Source organism: Populus alba, chromosome 5 (genome assembly GCF_005239225.2).
Source record: "Populus alba chromosome 5, ASM523922v2, whole genome shotgun sequence".
Lineage (NCBI taxonomy): Eukaryota > Viridiplantae > Streptophyta > Magnoliopsida > Malpighiales > Salicaceae > Populus > Populus alba.
The window spans coordinates 7880055-7901452 of NC_133288.1; the positions used below are offsets into that span (position 1 = coordinate 7880055).

Sequence of the window (21398 nt, forward strand, 5' to 3'; positions counted from 1 at the left end):
AGAGAGAGATCTCACCGATCCAGCAGCCATAGAAATTGATGGCCTAACATTAGGTGTCTCAGAAATACTCTTAATAAATTAATATGAATATACATACAATAAACCCTCTGTGCTGCATAGTGTGCCTCGTAGCATTTACAAGTAGCTAGGAATTTCCCACCCCATTTCTCTGCAGATGAACACCAGGAGCGACAAACAAGAAACTTTATTGTGACATAATAATATAAGCATTCACGTAGAATAGCGTTACCATCTACCGCTCTTCCTCCCTCCCTGTCAACTCGTTTGGCAACACCAGATTGGTGAGAGCTCTGGCTTCTTACATCACATACATTTGACCTCTTCGAACAGACTGCAAATGTCTTGATAGCTTTGATGAAATGTTTGATGAGGAATGGAAGGACACCCCACGTCTTGTCGTCCATAAATGCATGATTAGCCCATGTATCATCTCAGCGCCTGATCATTAATTAGAATTCAAATTAAGCCTCTAAACCTTGCATGGATGAGATTAGCTGATCTTTCCGGCTTCAGAAAGTCCCTTTCTGATCGGAGTTTTCTAGTTTTCATCGCACCTCGTGGATTTATGTGCATTTATCGTCATCATTATGCTCATAGAGATTTATTTTAAATTAGATTTACCTGAACTACAGATTTGAACCTTTTTTTTTGCGTGAAGAGTTCGCTCCATGATAATCCTGCTTTCTAAGAGTGCAGCGGTTATTTTTGAAGTACGTATTTTTAACATATCATAAACAATCCGAAAAAATTATTTTTAAACAATATTTTTTTGAAAAAGTTAATACAATTTCAAACTGCCAATCCCTCTTTTAACCATTATAACTAAACAAGAAACATATATATAATATATATATATATATATATATATAAAGTAATATTTGAACGAACACAATTATAGTACGGAATTTCACCCCAAAAATCCCTCATGTATAACAAAAAGGAGAACATGGTGGTTAGACATGCATTAAAGTATAAACCAGAAACAAGTGGACTGCTTCTTGCTTTCATGTTGTCACAGACCAAAACACCATTGGACAAAAATTGGTTTGGCCTTAGAAGACTGGTCAAACACCAAATCATTATAAGAGACGATAAGAAATGAATATAATACTAAAGAACAACTAGCCTCTTGATCCCCATCTCGCAATATCTTGGATAAATTTTTTGAAATATTAAAAAAAGAGGTTAAAGGTGTGAAGGTTTTTTTTTACTACATCAATTTTAAAATCTTTGTAATCTACCTCATTTGAATTTCAAAATAAATTTTTATGGGAGTTAAATCAAATTAAATTGTTGATTTTATTTATAAAAATTAATGTAATATTGATAACTGGTTAAAAAAAACATGACTTTGCTTTTAATAAAATTTTAAAATAATAATTTTTTTACAAAAAAAACTATTGAGACAGTGACATATTAAATGGATTTTAGTCCCCAAGCAAATCCTATAGAAAGCAAATAAAAAATTATTAAACTCATTTCTCAATCAACTCAATGTTAAATAATGAAATTAAAAATAAAATTCAACTATAAAAATGAATCAATCAACAAATTCAGGCTAATCTGTCAAATATAGATCATAAGACCATGATAACAATATAGAAAACAAATTGAAGCAAAATTATAAAACTTGATTCTCAATCAACTCAATGTTGAAAGGTGAGATTAAAAAAAAATCAATTAGAAAAGGGAAAAAAATAACAACCCAAGTCAACTCTAGTTAATTGATCAAAACTCATAACCCGGGTCAAGAAACTGTGATAACTTCATAGAATGCAAACCAAAAACACATTATAAACCTTAATTCTCAATCACCTAATATTAAATAATAAAATTAAAAAAAAATCAACTAAGAAGGACAAAAAAAATACCTTAGTCAATAAGCTTAACCCGTAACTTAGATCATAATAACCCAATAGGAATATATATATATATATATATATATATATATATATATATATATATATATATATATATATATATATAAACCATGATTCTCAAACAAACTGATTTTGAAGAATTAAATTGAAAAAAAAAGTAAAAAAAATACAAAAAAAAATAACCCAGGTCAATGCAGGTTAACTTGTCAAATCTGGATCAAAAAATTAGAAAAACTCCATAAAAAGTGAATAAAAAAATTATAAAAGTTTGATTCCAAATCAATTTAATGTTAAAGGATGAATTGAAAAAAAATAAATAAAAAAATAATTTAAGTTAACACGACTAATCTGTACATAAAATTTGTAATTTAAATAATAAAAATAAGATAAGAAAACAAAACAAAATGAATTATAAACCTCATATTAGAGAATTAAAAAAAAGTTTAAAAAAAATTCTCAGAAAAAAGAAAAGGAGTCCTAGAAAAATCCTCGTTGCATTTGTTTATGTACCTATCTATAATAAAAAGACAATCCCGTTTAATTTTAACTTAATTATTGGAGTGCACAGTAGCGTTCTCGTAAAAACATAAAATAAAAGAAGTAGCTGTATTGGACAAAGCAAGGAGCAGGCAGAGTCTTGTTAATTGTTATCTTGCCAGAATGGGGCATGATGATGGGCCCCACTGGACAACGACAACGTGAAATCTGGTAAAACCAGAGATGCCTCTGTTTTTTATATGTTTTCTCCGTCACTCTCACCACTATGGAAATTTAGCACATGGGACTCCGTCGTTTTAAAAATCAGGCAAATCTTGTGGGCCACCCCGGATACTACCGTGAGTGCCTGTTGCCCCCTCCGCTGCCTGCCTCTTCGGGTTCTCTCTTTTAATACCCTCTCGGAAACATTCTAGCCACATATTTTCCCCCCCTCCTCCCAAATCTTACCTCCAGATTGGATCTTAATGCAATCCCGGCTACCACATGCCTTGTTCCTCCGCTACAAGCTGGCTCGAACCGGATAACTGATCCGGATCACTGGGTAGATTGTTTTTTTTTATATATAAAAAATTAGATTTTATTAACATGTTTTCCATTAGATATGAATTCAGAATTTGATGAATATTAGATATTATTTTTTTAAAAAAAATATTAAGTTAGTGATTAGTTGGACGATTATTTTTTCAAGTATTGAGACGATTGTATATTAATTGGTTTGGATTAACCTTCTAAATCCATAATCTAAGTTACGAGACCTGTGATAACCCTTAATTGAAAACAAATCAAAATAAATTATGCAGCTCAATTTACAATTAACTAAATATAAAAGAATGAAATTAAAAATAAAATATTCAATTAAAAAGAAACAAAAAAGACCCGATTGAACCTAAGTTAACATGTTAAACTCGCGGATTAGGTTATGCACCTCACCAGGTTCAATAATATTTTTGTAAATTATTTTTTTATTTTAATCATACAAAAACAAAGATATACTCTCGCAAAATTGGACACCAACCAAATAATCAAATATTCATGTGAGACTGTGATAATCCTACAAAATAAAAACTGAAACATATTGCAAATAATGATTCGAAATCAACCAAATGTTACAAGATAAAATTGAAAAAAAAATCCATAAAATAACCAATAAAAATTCAATATTAAATGATGTAATTTTAAAAAAATATATCAAAAAAAAAAAAGTTGGGATGGCTAGTCGTAGGGGGCCTAGCATGCTATGATTATTTTTTTAAAAAAAATTAGGTGTATAAGCCAACCAACCCATGCTTCTACATCTATTTTTTTTTCCTCGTGAAAAAATATGTCACCCATCTATTCTTTTTTTTTTAAAAATAGATGTAGACAGGCGTCTTTTGCAATCTAAAATCTAACCAATCATGGAGGTGCCAAAAAAAAATCAAAGGTGATTTTTGGACCATAAAATCCATTTCATACTATTTCTTATCCTAAAACATTTGAAAAACACCATAAAAACCTAAATAAACTCAACCTAAATAAACTCATTTGTGGTTTCAAATCACCAAAAAAGTCAGTTAAAAAAACTGAGAATAAACTGAATCCAAAAAATTCTAAAACCAAATCTACTTTCTCAAAAAAAAATTAAGGCCAAAGAACTCCCCTCATAAAAAACTGATAAGCTAATGTGACGAGAAAAAAAAATTGAGTTCGAACACACTAGAAATCTGTTTATGACAAATCTAAGACAATTCACAATTCTAAATGACCACTAAACAGCATCGTAAATAATTAGAATCTTTATTTGGAATGAGGTTAAATTAGTCCTTGTTGTTAATGACCCATTCTTTTTTTTTCTTTTTTAAAAAATTTTCACCTGCTACATCAGTTTATTTCTCATCTTTTTATTAACTATTATAGAATATTAAATCTTATTTTTTGACTATTTAATATTCATAAAAAAATTTATTAACTTTTTTACTTACTTGAGATATGTTTTTACCTCCTGACTAAACATCCCGCTTTTAAAAATAGTGATAGCTACAAAATATTATTAAGTTAAAATTATGTTATTTTTAAAATATCTTTTTAATCTATATTTATTTTTCTAAAATTTTTAACAAATAAATAATGCTGGAATGGTAAAATCCCGTGCATGACACCCCAATTAGGCAGAGAGGTTTTGGGATCAGACTGACGTGAACAGATTAATCAGCAGAGCTGGCGCCTCTGTTTGAATCTTCGCATCATTTCCCAAACTCTCCCACAAAACAACAAACGACTGAAATATATTATAAAATATTTCTCGGACAGAGACAGGTTAGATAAGCTTGAAAAATCTCCAAAGCCCGGAAGGGGATTCAAAGAAGTCTCCCACTTGCCCTAGAGAGAGTGCATTTCAAACGCACAATTCCCAATTCCAAGTCCCATCCCTCAAATGTCTCTCAAAAGAAACATCTGCAGGGACAGAGTCATAGATTCCATATCTTTCAATCAAGAAAACGAAGAGCCCACAATATTTGACAGAGTGTAGATAGATGGCTGGAGCAATATTTGATCGGATCAAAATAACAGAGCCGATTTGTGGTTTAATGGGGGGATATTGACATCTCGCCGATTCTCGAGGAGACAAAGGAGAGGGAGGAAAAAAAGAGATTTAGAAAATAGACCTTCAACAACAATCTCAACACATATATTGATTTGGTTCTGCATTTTGAGCATCTGGGTTGGTTAGCTTTACCTCAATAGAACAAGAACAGCTACACTTTTGATACTTCCTACGAACAAACATTAACAAGAAACAACGATAACAGAAGCAAAGAGGAACCCCTTCCCTCGTATATACAAATCACCTAAAGCATCAATGTCATGTGGTATTTTTTTTTTTCTTAAAACAAAACCATAATAACATAAATTCAAAAAAGAAAAAAACACTAAAATGTTGTTGTTGTTACCCTTCTCTCTATGCCTCTCTTCTTCTCTTCTCTGTTAACCTCTCTCAGACCTGTACTTGCTGCTGCTGCTGGTAATATTCTGCTGCTGCTGATACCCTTTGCTAAAGCCATCTCTTTTTTGCGGTGAAGAAGAAAACAACTGACCGAACCCAAAACCTGACCTTGAACTCCCTCTAAGGGAACAAACAGGAACGTTAAGAACTGGAGTCACTCTAACATTAGCAGAATAAGATCTCTCCATTCCTCTATGTTTAAATCTTGGCCCTCCATTAAAACTACTTGGACTACTTGAACTTCTTTCCAAGCTTTGAAATACTATTTTCCCTGATGAATTCATTCTTGGGCTATCCACTGAAACCCCACTACTTATTGAAACCTCACTCGACTCCCCCGCTGCCCTCCGCATTGGGCTCCTCCCTAACCTTGCGGTTGAAGAGGTGCCGCTATTGTTGTTTCCATTCTCTGACAATGGCTTCACCATTCTCATTCTTGGTGGGTTTTGGTTTTGATTTCGGTTGAGAATGAATGGATTCGGACCCGGGTTTTGCATTAAGTTGAGGTTGGTGCTTGGTTTATCAGAGTCGAGGGACAATCTTGGGAGATCTTCGTGCTCGTGGGATGAAGATGAAGATGACAGCGATAAGCGAGAAGAAGAAATGGAGAGCGATTCGCAATCCAAATCTCTTAGCAGTGGGAGACTCGATGAATGATCTAATAAGGTGTAGGAGAAGGAGGAGCTTGAGGACGATGTGTTGCAATTGCAGGTTTTTGAGTTCCTGTGCAAGATATGTTTAAGGGACTTGGGATTCGACGAGGACGAAGAAAACAATGCCGTCCTGGTTGATGGTTTTTGAGTTTCAGGCTTAGGGTTTTGGTGTAATTTCTTTAACCCCAGAAGCTCCTTCCACCGGCTCGAACATCTGGGAGCTTTGGGGGAAAACAAGTATGGATCGGTCCCGGAAATCTCCATCTCCAATCTCCGGCAAGACTTCACCGGCTCCCTCCCGGGCTCCGGCAGCCTTACCGCCTCGGTCAACTCGTTGACCGAGGTAGAAGTAGATGGTGGCAAGGATGGTTTGCCGTTACCAGTATTGATTTGTAATGGCATTAATTTCCCATCAGAAAACAGCTCATCTGCAGGGAGCATGGTGAAGGAGTTGTCTAATCGGAACTCAAAGTCGACAGAGTCCGTGGTCTCCGGTGGATCTAGTTGCTGTGGATGAGGTGGGGTTAGAGGAGCTGAGGAGGCTGCAGCAGCTGCAGCTGCTGATGATGATGATGATGATTTGGCGGAGGTAGTTTTAGAGGTGGTTGTGTTATTACTATCCTCTTCACGGCTAAAAGAGATTCTCGGGCTTAACCAGCCATAAGATTGGTAAGTTTTGGGTGGGAAATTTTCAGGGGACATGCCCATGTTGTTAACACAAGCTGAGGCCATGTTGTAGTAAATCTTAAAAAGACACCCTTTTCTTGTGTGTTTCTCGGATGTGTTACATTTGAAGGAAATGAAAGGTGAGTTGGGTTTTGTGAGTTGATTGAGATCTAGAGGTTGAGTTAGAGAGAGAGAGGTTTTGCTGGAGAAGAGAGGAGGTAGTTTTTAGGGTTTGGAAGTGGGAAGGGATGCGCGTTTGCTTACTACTTAAAAGTTTAGTCCCATCTCCCAAGAGCCAGGGGACGTGTGTTCTTGGGTGTTGGCCGTTGGGTCTTTCTTTGTTCTTGTGAGCACCCTCTGCCTTGCTGTGATCACATGAAAGAGATAGATGATTATCCAGGAGTGATTGTATTTTAGCAAAAATATTTAATCAATCCTCATAGTTTCAGAAAACTACATGTTTAGTTTTTATATTTTTATATTCTCTTATAACTTAATTTTCTTCATTCATTTCACCTTTTTTTTCCTTTTTTATGTTAAAAAATACAAAAGGTCAAAAAACAAGTAGATGGCATAGAAAGATTGACAAAAAAAAAAAAAAAGCGTTTTTTAAACAAAATATTATTACATTAAACATCCGGTCAAAATACTATTTAATTGTTTTTTGTACTCCATGGATTAATTAATTATAATTGACTCATTTATTATGTGTTTATTACTTGCTTCTTACAAAAAGGTTTTTATACTAATAAATTGATTATGTTGCATTGAAGGCAACACCACCCAACGATGGAGCAAATTATTTCATGGAAAGGGCAGCACAGATTTCATATATGTTTCCTTTGGATATCAATAATTATATGCCATACTATTTTTTACAAGGACTTGGGTTTGATTCCTTATTTGTTTTTATTTTCTTCTTCAGCAACATGTGCTTTCTATTTTTTAGGTTTTCGAAATTTGGATTGTGTTAAGAGAATCCTATTAACAATTAAATGGGCTTTTCAAAATTGCTAGCCCATTCATTTAAATGACCTAAAACAAATTGATGCTAGCCCACCCCATAGTCCAATCAATTTTTTTTAAAAGATTTTTAACTTTAAATTGATTGTTTATAATATTTTGGATTGTTTTGATGTAAAAATTGAATTTAAAAAAATAAAAAATATTAATTTTATATATTTTCAAGTAAAAAAAAATAAAACCTACGAAAATACCAACAGCTCAAACTCAAGTCTTAGGACAGTTCAATGAAATAAGCAACTTTTTTTTCTTACCTGACAATTGTCGAGGAATGGAAGCTAATTTAATTTCCCCATTGCTATAGATATTTAGGCAAACGAAGCCCACAAGAAGAGAGCGTCGTGCAAACAAAAACAAGAAAGGAGTTACGATTTTAAAATATAAAAATTCAAAATCCCTAATCTTACAATAATTTTCTTCATTGAAAACAGCTCCCACCTTGTTTTTCATTATTTTTTCTCATATTTTCTCAATTCTTGAAATCCCATGTAATGATATAATTGGAGAAAATTTCCATTTTCCCGTTTCTGCTTTCTTTTTGTCCAATATTAAATCCTCCCTCAAAAAAGGTTAGAACACCACCCACATCAAAGCAAGATAATGTAATATAATATAATGAACACCACAGCAACCACATTGAGTCTGTTCAATTCATTAAACATGATGGGTTATCTCCATATGGTTAGAACAACATTCTCCAAGCAAGACAGCTTGTTATGGAAGTAGTTTTCATGCACTAGAACAAGACCTCCTTGAATACATCAGGTGGTCTTCCTCGGCCCCTTCTGAAACAGAATGCCTTCCAAAGCAATTGATTTCATGCTTTCCTTTTTCATCCATGTTTGATTGCATGCCTTCATCACCCCCTTCCACCCATTTCTTAAGCTTTTTTAGCAACTTTTTCCTCTTTGGATACGTCTTACTACTGCTGGCCACACCTAAGCAAGGTTCCTCATGATGCTGCTGCTGCTCCAAGTCACAGTCTGCAATTTCTCGACCTACTAGTTCTAATTCCAAGTAGTTTTTCTTGTCCTCGATCTGTAGCTGTAGCTGTTGTTGTTGTCCATGACTTCTCATCAACTCGTGCCTTAAGCATGCATTTGACCATCTTAAGTAAATAAGCTCTGTAGTTTCAGTTGCTCTGTCCTTGTGTAGTTGTTCTAGCTCATTTACAAGCCTCTTATAATCTTCCATTCCTATTCCTTCTGCTTCAATCTGCAGATTGAGAGAGCTGAAAAATCTGAGAATACGATAGCCAAGAAAAATCAGCAAAAGACACCTACCTTTACGTCAATTTTCAGTATAATTCAATGGCATTCATATAGATCAGTCACATAAGTCGTAGAAATCTAGACTACTAGTTATATATTAGTTCTACTTATACAGAGTACAAGGAAAAGATAAAAATCGACCTTTGAGATCAATGAAGCTGGACTTTCTGCTGCGTCAAGCTTCACCAGAAGATCATTCTTCTCCTCCTGTAGTCGATTGACAACAGCTTCAAATTCCCTAACTTCATCATCCAATTTCTTGACAGCATCGGTCCTCATCTCTAGCGCATCACAGAATCTCGTTATTTCTGCTTCTAAACCATTAATCCTTGCGTTCTTTTCACCTATAACGCGTGATTGCTCTCGTGTTCTTCTCGAAAGCTTCTTTACCTTTCTTTCAAGCAACCGATTTTCCTTTTTAGCAAATTCAATCTGTTCAAGAACTCTACGACACTCCACCATGAAATTCTCAAACCCTTGTGTCTGAGCTTCTATTAATGAAATCTCCCTATCCAAGAAACTGACGTGAGCAGTCTCCAATAACAACATGTTCTTAAGCTCCTCAAGCACAGAATCCTGCTCTTTCATAACACGATAGCGAAGAAACTGTATCCCCAAGCTGTGTTCTCTCTTTTGGAGCTCTTCAATTTCGTTTCTTAGACCTAATATCTCCTCTTCAAAATGAATATGTGAAGCTACTGTGGAACTACAAACCTGGGAGCTTGTGATCATGTGCTCCTGGTCATCATCTTTGATGGGTGAAGATGTAGACTGGAGACTATGAACGCTTGCTTCATCTATAAAATCATCGTTAGAATCAATGGTATCTAATACAGGACTTACTGTGGTCTGCAATGAAAAAGGTTTAGCTATTGTACTTCTTCTTAGAACAATCCTGGCATAAGCAAAACCAGCAACAGAAAGAACCAGAGGTATGCCAGCTTTTAGGAATAATGGCTTCATGACCTCTGTCTTTGATGATGTGCTCCCCATCTTGAACATTGTTTAGTGAGCTTGATAATCAACACAAAATCAGATTGTTTATAATCGAACGTGATCTCATTTTTTCAAAGCTATGTTGAGATTCTTTACCTTTTGTGTTCATTAGCTTCCCTTTGTTTGAAGGGATGGTGGGCTGTTACTTTTTGACTACTCTACAACACCATACGCCACTTTCATTATACTTTCCTCGTGTTGTTTGGAATCAAATTCTTTTTTGGTTAAATAATCTTCTCCTCGTATAAAGATGGTTCCCTGCCTTCAATGCTATTCATGATGCTTCCATGGAGTCAACAAGTCACTATATGGGCCTTAGTGCAGGCCCGTTAATTAGCCTTTACTACAAGCCGATGCTTGTTCATTGCCTCGAGGTTTCCTTTCGTTTTTCCTTCTTTCGATTCCCCATTACCCTTGACCAAAGAAACAATAATCGTGCTGATGGGCTCGGGATTTACTCCGAACTATACATAAAACACCCATAAAACATACAAGATCAAAACCCTAATGCGTCATTAAAACCAGACACGTGTCATTTTCTTTTGGGCCCATGTGACCCATTTCTCCCTTGAACTGGGGAGCGATAGCTTAATTCCTTAAAAGCCCTAATTGACCCAACAAGCTCATGAAGCTCATCTCTAAAATGGACAAACGATGTGGACATAGAGCTCAGCAAGACAATACTAGGGCAAAAGGCATCTTCTTCAACTTCTTACCATCTCTATCTTACATCTTCTATGAACACAGTCCATCTTGGCTCCAAAAAAAAATTGTTTGCTTACGGACTTAATCATTAGAAGGCCTCCACAGTCTACAAAGAGGACTTGTTTTGTAGGTGTTCATGCAACCCAAGTCCAAAAGTTCCAATCTCTTAATTCACCTATCGGTCGAGAAAAGAACTTGATCATGTGGGGTTTTATGTGAACCTCATCACTCACCTATTTAATTTTAAAAAAGAAAAAAGAAAATCAACCTTTTTACTACAAGTCAACACTTGTGATTCTGAATTTTGATTCATGCAAGAGTTTTTCTCTTAAGCATCCTAGAACTTTCCTTTTATTGGCTGTGCTGCTAGGATTTTTCGAAATCTAGTCACTTTCTGAATCCTCTTTCCTTTTCAGAGATCAATGGTCAGCACCACAGAACTGGTGGTTTACGTGTTGCATTAGCTAGGTCAGCTGGTGGTTTCTAAGAGCTGCCTCTCCTATTCAGGTCAAACTGTTGTTCTTGTCTTTTCTACCCAGTAAGAAATCCATGCAAAATTGTTCCATTCATGGCGCATTTAATTGTATTCTTTTTTTCCTAGATCCAATTGTACTGGACTTAGAATCGCAAGCTTGTTCTCTGCCTCATCAAGGAACCCAACAAGGCATCCAACTGCTTTTTCCCCTCTTGACAGATAGAGAGTAAGTCTATTACTTGAAAATTATTGGATGCTCCAGTCTCAGGTCTCAACACGAATGGTCTAGCAGCACACAATAAAAGGAATGCCAAATTATTGGATGGTCTGTCTCAACACGATCCATGCAAGCTAGCTCAAGAATGCCACCTTCAAATAAAAAAAATGTAAGAGAAAAAAAAGTTTCAGAATATCTCATCTTAATACCGATCAATATATTTTTTTTTTCTTTAGATGTATTAATTTGTTATTGCCACAACTCTCAAAGCATTCTATTCCTGAGACATTAAGATTTGGCTGTGTTCGTAGCTTATTGTTGCTAGTTTTACTGCAGATTCAGAAGATGAGAAAGATTCCAAGCTAAGAAATAAACTTCAAAATTTGTCTACTTCACCAAATCTTGTTCCAGGATCATCAGCAGTTGGAAGCTCGGCATCCCGTGGAATTCTTAATCAATCATTTGGTCTGCCTAGATTCCCTCTTAACCAAAGCGTATAATTATTTTTTTATATAAAAATGATGTTCAGATGCCTCAAATGCATTTTTAAAAAAAAATGTCATAACTTGTGTTATAAACTCGAATCAAATAAGTTAGTTTTATTTTAATTAGATAATAAAAAAAAAAGGCAGAAACAACATATGAACCAAATTAGAAAGAAAAAAATGATCACGATAAGAAAAAAAAAATGTAGCTCAATAATTGACCTATTAAATAGGAAATGATGAAAGTGGATTAACAAAAGGATCTGAGTTAACCCTAGTTAACACGCTAAACTTGTAAACCGAGTAACAAGGGTCGAGTCAATTCAGGTTAATTCGCCAAATTTGCGGCCTAAGTCATGAGATTAGAATATCTAATAGGAAAGAAAACGAAGAAAATCACAAAACTCATTTAAAAAAAAAAAAACACAATGTTGAATGATGAAAGTTGAAAGCTAAAAGCTGAAAGCTGAAAAGAAAATAATAATAATAATAATAATAATAATAATAATAATAATAATAATAATAATGTCAACCCACGTTAACTTTTTAAATCCATAACTTGTGTCATTAGACTGAAAGCACCTTCACTGAAAAAACCACAAAACTCAATTCACAATCAATCAAATGTTGAAAGATAAAAGTGAAAAAAGATTTTCAATTATTAAAAGGATTTAAAGCAAAAAACAAAGCAATTAAAAAAATGAGGATCAAAGTTAAAATAAAAAAAATATTTTTTTTTTATTTTGGATTGAATGGTGAAATTAAAAAGAAAAGTCAATTTAATAAAAGGATAAAAAATAATCAAAAGAATGAAAATTGAAATAAAAAATAAAAGTAATTTTTTATTGAAGGGTATCAAAATAAAAATCAATTATCAAAAGGACAAAAAAAATCAAACTAATGAGGACCAAATTGAAAAAAATAACATATTAAATTAGAATTGGAGGATGAAATTGAAAACATATCAAAATGTTATGAAAGGGTCAAGAACAAAAATTAAAAATCAAAAGAAGGACTAGAGCTGACATCTAAATAAATAACATGACAATTCTAAAATTTTAAATGACTGGTGTATTTTTTGCGTGGAGAAAAAGAAAAAAAACCACTGGCATCGCATTGCCACTCCAACATCGTGATGTGTTGTCTTAAAAGGAGGAGGATGCAACAACAACTTTAACGACACGGTTGAAGCTGGTTTTTAGCCACCATTAGCCTTTGTATGTGTCGCTTAAGCATGATAACGTGACTTACTTATTGGCGTATTCAACGCATGTGCCAAATATTTTTTTTAATATATATTTATAAAAATATCAGATTGCCCGCAAGACTACTTGATAATCACAAAAAAAAAAAAAAAGACCAAGTAAAACCAAGACTGAAATTTTGATTTTAAAAAAAATAAAGTCATTTTATTGTGCTGTGAGTGAAATATTATAAAAGCTCTAAACCCAAGTTAAATACTTTTTTAAAAAAGTAATTAAGTAATTATACTATGCATTTTTGTTATAAAAAAAAAAATTAGCTGCCCCTGTCAATTTTATAATGCTTAATATAACATATAAAAAGAATACATAACCTCAAAGGCCATTGGGTTTTTTTGATTTTCTTGATGAGCAAAAGCATTATTTTACTGTTTCAAAAAACGTCAAAACACACCTTGTCTACATTATTTTCCCGAGTCCCCACATCCTTTAAATTTGCTTTCACTTATGAATTTGATAGCTAATTGCAGCCAGCTTTATTATCCATTTAAATTTTGTTTCTTTCCGCTCATCATTTGAATTACGTTTCCTATGCCAGTCTTTAGAACAGGAAATTTAGACGAATAGGTCACTGCAGTGTTTACATATTGAACATCATAAGCTGTTTCCCTGCGAAGCTTAAGATAGTAGCTCGTTCGTTCTCTAATTTTTCTTGGCAACAACATTCTTCCCTATTCTTTTTATGTTCAGACTGAAAATCAATGCACATAAGAGAGAATTGACACAAAATTTGTAACCTGATACGATAAGTTTACAAAATGTTCGAGAAAGTTGGACAAAGAATAGATTACAGCACCATCAAAATTCAAAACTACTGCTCAACCCCAAACTTGGTGAACCGAGCAACTAAGCAAAATAATCTTTTCATTAACTTGTGAGATGCAGTTTTCCTTTTCTATGTTTTCAGGCGTTTCACAAGGATTCTGGACTTGTTGAGGGTCTTAACTTTGAAGGCATTCGTTCACCACCAAAGTGGAAACCTGACGTGTTCTTAGGTGTGATGGACATCTTGTTCATGACGTAGTCAAATTCATCAAGATCGATATCTTGATCATAACTCCTTGCCATCCCTTCTTCCATGAAATTCTCCTCATTCAGAACCCCAAAATCATCAGCTATGTCTTCATCACTGCTATCTTCATCGTCATCATCATAAGTAGTTTTGACATGGTTCCAGTATATAAAGTTTGGCCGGATGAAACCTCTGACATAATTGCAAGGACAAACAAAATGAAACTTCTCAGCAAATTATGTTAAAGGGATGGCGATATCTATTTTTTATGCCAAAAATCGCTTCCTTCATGCCCCTGAATATTTTACTTGTCATAATTTACGTTGTTATAGTGACTTGACTTACAAATCTGTTGAATAATGGGAAGAACATGTCACAGAGACTTGAAAGAAAAGTCCATGCAATAGGTAAAATACAAACCTGTCACATTTCTTCAGCAAACACGGGTCAAATGGGAAGAACATGTCCAGCCTCTCCAGCCCACCAAAATCCCTAGAAAGATCCGATTCCAGCAAATCTTCGAAGATGAATGCTTTGGAGATGGTGAACAGATGGGCTGCTTTAGCTTGTCTGAGAAACTCATTTACAATTGATGGCAAGCAGACCTATTAATCCAAGAAAACCAATACAAGCTTAGAACTTACTAACACAAGGGTTTTTTTTTTCCAAAATGTAGTTGGGGGATGACGTGGTGGTTATTTTTAAGGCAACACCACTCACCTCCAATGGCCCCAATTTGTGCTTCAATATTGGCTCTATAGGCATGAGGAGGAGCTGTGATTTGAGGGTAGGAACATTCATTATTGATTTCATATGAAAACAGAGCACATACATAATTCCCTGCGGTAAGAAAAAAAAAAATCAATAAATCAGCTTTACAACTTCATCCACCAGGAAGAATCTATCATATCATAAATTAAGAACCTCCTATTAGAATATGCAGAATAGATTTTGCAATGATAGAAAGAAAAGGTTTAGGACTCCAACATGTGCAATTTCAAACAAATTAAACATTGCAACAATAATGGAGCAACAAATGAGAAGTAGCTGTGGGAGCGGCAGGGCTACCAAGTAGCGATGAACTACAGAGAGATAAGCACTATAAAGTGGAAAATGTGGTGGTTCGGGTGAAGCTGCCTCAAGGCAAAGGAAGCAGTTCAGTTTTCAGTGTTAACACCTTCCCTTTTGGTAGCTGAAGCAGTGATGGTGATGGTGACATGTAATAAAATGTCTATAGGATGGAACGTCCTCGTATAATAGAAGTAAAAAAAAAAAAAAATAGATCTATTACATGATATCATGAACCCACATTTTAAAAGTAACATAGTCCATGCTTATATTTCCAAAAAAGGAAAATAGATCATATCAAAAAAACACATCAGCCAGCCATGTCAAGACAACTTTTGAACCTATTGCCAAAGCACCATATACCTGGCATGCAGAATAGAAAACTTGATGTGCTTTTGGATTCATGCCACTATCCTGCTCTTCACAATATCTCAAACACCAATCCACCAGCCTGAAACACCATAAACACAAGCAGCAGATTAAATAAATTATCTTCAATTATTTTCCTTTATATAGAGTTGTTGCAAAAATACCACTAACAAAAATATTGACTTGATATTTGTAGTTCAAAAACAGAATTTTAAGCATGTCTCTTAACCTTTTCAACATGTTCATGACGAAGGCAGCAGATAGAAACTTCCCACGAGCCAAATAACTAGAAAGATAAGCCACAGCACTCATCCTGTATCAAACATGCAAAATATTCATTTAAAACTAAAACTCAGTAGTCAACATCGCAATCGTGTCCCATGCAACAATTAACATTATTTTAAAACTTAATGTCGAAGGTAAAAGAAAGCATGGACTGCATTGCACAAGGGAAAAAGGTTTGGAGACACTAAGTGCCTCAAAAGAATATCACTCAGGAGTGAACAACCCTGTCAAAATTAATGCATAAAAATACCGGCCACCTAATCTCCATGTCTTCCAAAACCACATTACCTCGTAACCGGTGGGTTGCAAGTAGATATGAACAAATCCGCGAGTGTTTGAGCAAATTTCACACCACAATTTTCAGGATCAAGTGCACAGGCATAGAAAATCGTGAACTGTAAGCACAAACAACAAAAAAACAAATAAGAACAGCACTCTTCCTCAAATGCAAAACATATAGCCCACTATTAAAAATGCAAACAGACAGCCCTCTTTCTACACTCCCGCACCCCCCTCTCTTTTTCAGTCTTCCTTCAGGACCCTACTAGTTGATCTAGGGAACAGCCATGCATCTAATGAACATCAAAGCAGTCTTAACATACCCCAACCATTTACATAAGCATGAAAGCAAGAACAAGGGCTTACCTGAGAAAACTTTGACTTGTACGTGTTCAAAATAGTTGCCATGAATGAAGATAAAAGAGTTTCAAATACCTATAACATCAAGGGAAATTTTTTTTTATGAAGCAACCTAATGAAATACAGACGTGATGAATATAACTTCAGATAATACCTCACTCAAACGCTTCTTGTCTGCACAGGCTTCAAGGTGCTCGAGAAATTGTATCATCAAGCTATCCAGCAAGTCAGCAGTGACATTTTTACCTAAATTCCTGAGAGTTAACGTGCTTGGAAGCTGGGCAAATAACAAGAATATTAGTTTCCCTTAGGACAGCAAAAGAAGCAGGTAGAAATACAACTTGGAACTATCATGTGTGCTGACCAATACACTTAAAAATAAAACACATTAAAACCATCAAGGAATGAGAATTGTTTAACACATTCACTTGTTGAGACTATATCTTGAATATCGATGCAGATGGTGATATTCACCTCACAATTAAGGTGCACAAGAGCACCATCAAGAATTAAAACCAAGAAGTAGAGGCTGACAACATGATTTTTATAAACAATTACATTGAAGCTGTCACCAAACAGCTTGATGGTGCAGAATTTTCAAGTTTTTTTGTAACTCTTCTACGTCCACATAAAATACATCAGAATTGCAAGTGTGCAGACAGGTTCAATAGCATGTATGTGCAAATGACTAATGACTGGCGATCTTCTACAAGCTTATCAGTAGATTCACAGTAAGGTAAATTGTTTTACACGAGTGTAAAATACACCCAAGCACTAGCATTGGTGTCAAGAAATTCCCACGCTTTGAAGCACTTGTAATGAAGACATGTATTTAGTTTACAGGACAACCATCAACCATTCACAAAATTTGAAGATGGTGAAACATTCAAAGAGCTCTCAGGTATGAAATGGTCATGTAATTAGTTCACTGGACTATCATCAACATGCACACGGACTGCAGGGGATAGGGAATGGGTACCCTCCACCTGTTTTTGTCTGTTCCAGAAATTAATAAAACTCTATAATCATCATTCGTGGAATCTGCATCACAATCATACCTCACCATCATTTGCCTGACCATCATCATCAGCTTCTTCTTCCTCATCTTCTAACTCCATTGTAAAGATGCCTTTACTAGGATCATCCCTTAACAATTCATCCCAACCAATTGCAACCTGTAGGGAAAACCACTGAACATTAAAGGTGATGCAAAAATAAGAAACATTCTAGGACACAACTTATTACAACCACTTACATCCAATTCTAGCATCATATTCACCACTTCCACAAGCATACTGTTCCCAACAAATTCTCTAATAGCACCACCCTCCAACATTAACATATTCTTCAAATATATCTCCATCTGTAAAAAGCAAATTAATAATAAGAACAAACTCTAAACAATAATCCTAGGCAAAAGCTGTCAGGCAGTATTTAAAGAACCCTATTTCAGGATAGATTATCTATAGGACATTGCTGGCCAGGTTAACAGCAATTACAAATAAGAACTTTAATATAAATTTCCCCAACCCAACTAACATCTATTCCTAGATAGCTCAAGCACATACAACGAGAGAAAAAGAATCCAAAACATAACAGAAAATTGAACTCACGCGACATTTTAGACGATCCATGTTGAAATCCTTCCTGAAGAACATAGGCCTCTTTTGTACAACAGTTGTAGACAATTTCAAGGCTGCCAAAGGCACCAAATCAACAATAACTTCTAGACCAGTATGCACACGAGGAAGAACTTGGTCCTTTTTTGCCTGACCACGTGGATGCCGGAGCATATCTGATTCCATCGGTGGCATAAAATTGTTTACAAGCATATCAAGACATAAATCAACATATTTTCCATTTGAAGCAGCCTGTAAGACCAAAAATATATAAATAAATGATGGTTGCCTCACACTCTAGAAATACAGTTGCAAGCAAAAAAAATTAAGACTACATACCAAGCATATTATAAGTTCAAGCAGTGCATCCATCACATCAGGCACACAGTTCCACATGCTCATTCCAAAAATCTGGCAAGAGAACTACTTATTAGAAAGAAAAATCCAATGACACAGGAATTAGAAAATAACAAATCCAAACAAAACCAACTTACAGATTGAAGAAGAGAGACATGGTCATCGTCGTTTATGTAAGAAACTGCCCCAGATAGTGCCTTTAGACTCGTCTGCAAAGTGAGCACAAACAATATTATCAAGTCAAGGAATAGTTAGTTGACTATAGTAGGCTTGACATGCAAATGCTGAATTGACAACTCCATTAATCCCAACTTTCAAAAAAGCAAAGCGAAACTAAATATAGTTTTGATTCAGAGAAAAAAACCCACCAAAAGCAAAGCCACTTTATCAGGAGCAGAACGATCTCTGTGATGCAAAACCCCAACAAGCTGGTGGTAACTGCTCCTGTCACCCTGAGCACACCCAAAAAAATATCAGCATTCTATTACTTGCTTACAAAAATGCAACAAAGAATTGGAAAACAAAATGCTTGAATGAACAGATGAATTGAATAAGAATTCAAGCAAGCCTGTGTGAGAAAATTATCATCATTATTATTATTTTGGAAACAACTAGCTAGAAAAACTACCTTCTGACCCTTACTAGTGTTCACTGGTTGGTTTTGAGTAAGGTCAGAGTCAAACCCAAAACCAAATAACTTTGAGGACTGGAATCGGACTGTTCTTCAAGAAAGACCAAAATGAAAACCAAACTGAAAAATATCAGTTTAGTTTGTTTTTGTATTAGGGTTGAGGACTCCTGCTCAAAGAGTGAACAAATGGATCGGTCAACCCGAGAGCTTCTAGTTCGCTCAATTTTTTTTTTAGCATTCAAAAGAATAATTTCAAGCAAAAAGTAAAAGATGAACCTTCAAGAAAATGTAAAAATAAATAAATGATCAGCCCAAGAAAGTAGGGAGGCAGGTGCATAATCAAGTGAAATACAAAAATGGTGCAGCATGCACCATAAATGTAGACAAGCCTTTGTCTCTGCAACTCCACAACCAATTACAAACACAACACTTCTCTCTCAATCTAACTTCCATTCCTATTCGAATCCTAAATTATTTAAACAACGAATCCCAGTTCTTTCAAACGATGAGCACCTCTCCTAGACTGAGAATCCAAAAGATGAAGTACAGTGTGAATCCCAAACCCACCATAAAACCTACCATAACCCTGAAACAGTTCATAACTACAGGGTCACCAAGTTAGCTTGGTTTAATCAACCTAACCAAGCCACTCAACATCCCCGCCTATATGCAATTCCTATAGCAATGTGAATTCAACTCTACTGTTTCTTACCAGAAAAGGGATCAAAGTTTCAAGAATTTAAACAATTTCTCCTTAAACTACTTATCATTAACTATCAAAAATAAAATTCAAAAACAGAAAACAGCTTACCGTTTTGACAGATAAAAGGGCATCTCTAACATGATAAACTAAATCCCAATCAGTAATACTAACACCTTCCTCCACCTCCTCTTGATCCTCCATTGCTCTATATTCTGTATATTGATGGGTTAACTCAACACCCATCTGTTAATCCCCACTTAACCTGAAAAAACAATACCAATCAATAAAAACAACAAAAGGCATCATATTTCGAAACCAAGAAGCACAAGCAAAAAACCATTTATAAAAAAGCAACAAAAAAAGAACTTACAGAAGGCGGGTTTTTTTAGCTTGGTATATAGCTTTCTCTTCTCTGTGTTTGGATTAGTAGTGTGGAGCAGTGACGAGCCGACGGTGAAGCCGTGGCGGTGAATTTATGAAGGGGGCGGCTGGCTCTTCTTTGTATATGAGTTTGTGTTTTGCGTTTCGGCTGCTAAGAAAAGAAGAGTAGCAAAATTCAGGGTTTTGCTGCCCCAAGGGATTTTATGTGGTGTGACCGTGTGAGGCGACCATATTTCTTTTATTTTTATATTGACCACCAAAACTCTTTGTTTTCGTAATTTAGTTACATATTTTTGGTTATTTACAAATTCACACCATGTTTGTAAATAAGATCAGAGTGCATATAACTTTACAAGGGAAGACTATTAACACTTCAGCAATTAGCACCGCCTAGTACACATTTATCTACACTTCGTTTCGAGTTGGATTAATTTTTAAAAAAATTAAAAAAATATTAAGCATAAAATTATTTTTTTTTAATATCATTAAATTCAATTAAATAGTTTCGATCTTAAAATCTATCAATTTGACTCTTTTTCTAACTTAAATTTTAAATTAAATTGTATAGAAGCTAACCCACAATGAATTATTAAATTTAATAAGTTAAAATATAACTTAGATAACCGGTAAAAACATGGCTTAACTTAAAAAAAAAAAAAAAAAAACTTTAAGATATCAATCTTTTTATATTGAAACAATGCTAGATTTGATCAACCTCAGTCAACTTTGTAACCTGAGTCATGAACTTCAATAGGTTTAATAACTTTGTTATTTTTATAAATTATTTTTATTTAATTTTATCATAACATTAGATGCTTTTAAAAATTAAGCATCAACTCTAAAAAAATATTTATTTGAAATTGTGATAACCTTTATAGAATATAGAAAAAAAAATAAACCATGAATTCTATTTTTCAACCAATCCAATATTGAATAAGAGTGAAATAAAATTAAACAATTAGAAAAACTAAAGGACCAGAAACTAAAAAAAAAACATATAAGGTTCTAATGGGTAAATCCATTAAACCTCGTGAATTAGGTAACCCGAGTCAACATGTCAAATCCGCAAACAGGGTAATGGATTCTATTGAGATTAATAACTTGTTTTTTTTTCTTTCTAAATTATTGTTTATTTAAAATAACAAAAATAGATGATTCACAAAATCGAGCGTAAAACCAATACTGAGACTTGTTTTTAA

At 34.5% G+C, this 21398-nt stretch overlaps 3 protein-coding genes and 1 non-coding gene across 6 annotated transcripts; all 4 read right to left on the bottom strand.

Annotated features, from left to right (window-relative positions):
- Positions 1-4556: 4556 nt before the first annotated feature.
- Positions 4557-4633, bottom strand: LOC118057870 (small nucleolar RNA Z122). The gene has a single exon (XR_004689046.1). It is a non-coding gene; the product is annotated as a small nucleolar RNA Z122 (small nucleolar RNA).
- A 483-nt stretch (positions 4634-5116) lies between these two features.
- On the bottom strand, positions 5117-6934 carry LOC118057868 (uncharacterized). The gene has a single exon (XM_035070589.2). The coding sequence runs from the start codon at positions 6765-6767 to the stop codon at positions 5364-5366; it is 1404 nt and encodes a 467-aa protein (XP_034926480.1). The 5' UTR covers positions 6768-6934; the 3' UTR covers positions 5117-5363.
- Positions 6935-8311: 1377 nt separating this feature from the next.
- On the bottom strand, positions 8312-10187 carry LOC118057869 (protein CHUP1, chloroplastic). 2 transcript variants are annotated; one of them, XM_035070590.2, is made up of 3 exons: positions 10088-10187; positions 9137-10008; positions 8312-8939 (listed from the first exon to the last, which is right to left on the bottom strand). In XM_035070590.2, exons 2-3 carry the CDS (start codon positions 9995-9997, stop codon positions 8454-8456), a joined length of 1347 nt encoding a protein of 448 aa, XP_034926481.1. In that variant the 5' UTR covers positions 9998-10008; positions 10088-10187; the 3' UTR covers positions 8312-8453. The 2 variants fall into 2 exon arrangements, with proteins under 2 accessions (XP_034926481.1, XP_034926483.1); XM_035070592.2 differs by having other exon boundaries at positions 9137-10183.
- Positions 10188-13853: 3666 nt separating this feature from the next.
- On the bottom strand, positions 13854-20399 carry LOC118057865 (uncharacterized). 2 transcript variants are annotated; one of them, XM_035070584.2, is made up of 16 exons: positions 20189-20399; positions 19927-20080; positions 18853-18936; positions 18622-18693; positions 18467-18538; positions 18122-18379; positions 17764-17871; positions 17567-17683; positions 16663-16785; positions 16515-16583; positions 16158-16264; positions 15814-15897; positions 15579-15666; positions 14868-14987; positions 14568-14752; positions 13854-14339 (listed from the first exon to the last, which is right to left on the bottom strand). In XM_035070584.2, exons 2-16 carry the CDS (start codon positions 20059-20061, stop codon positions 14048-14050), a joined length of 1914 nt encoding a protein of 637 aa, XP_034926475.1. In that variant the 5' UTR covers positions 20062-20080; positions 20189-20399; the 3' UTR covers positions 13854-14047. The 2 variants fall into 2 exon arrangements, with proteins under 2 accessions (XP_034926475.1, XP_034926476.1); XM_035070585.2 differs by lacking the exon at positions 20189-20399 and adding an exon at positions 19113-19282 and having other exon boundaries at positions 19927-20067.
- Positions 20400-21398: the final 999 nt, after the last annotated feature.

Bases quoted from the DNA above. Each gene is read 5' to 3' on its own strand.
- LOC118057868 (XM_035070589.2), bottom strand. From the start codon at position 6,767: ATGGCCTCAGCTTGTGTTAACAACATGGGCATGTCCCCTGAAAATTTC.
- LOC118057869 (XM_035070590.2), bottom strand. From the start codon at position 9,997: ATGTTCAAGATGGGGAGCACATCATCAAAGACAGAGGTCATGAAGCCA. The intron at 8,940-9,136 runs GTCGATTTTTAT...CTCAATCTGCAG, and splicing joins CAGCTTCATTGATCTCAAAG to ATTGAAGCAGAAGGAATAGG.
- LOC118057865 (XM_035070584.2), bottom strand. From the start codon at position 20,061: ATGGGTGTTGAGTTAACCCATCAATATACAGAATATAGAGCAATGGAG. The intron at 17,684-17,763 runs GTAAGTGGTTGT...TTTTCCCTACAG, and splicing joins ATATGATGCTAGAATTGGAT to GTTGCAATTGGTTGGGATGA. The intron at 14,753-14,867 runs GTGAGTGGTGTT...TTGGATTAATAG, and splicing joins ACAAATTGGGGCCATTGGAG to GTCTGCTTGCCATCAATTGT.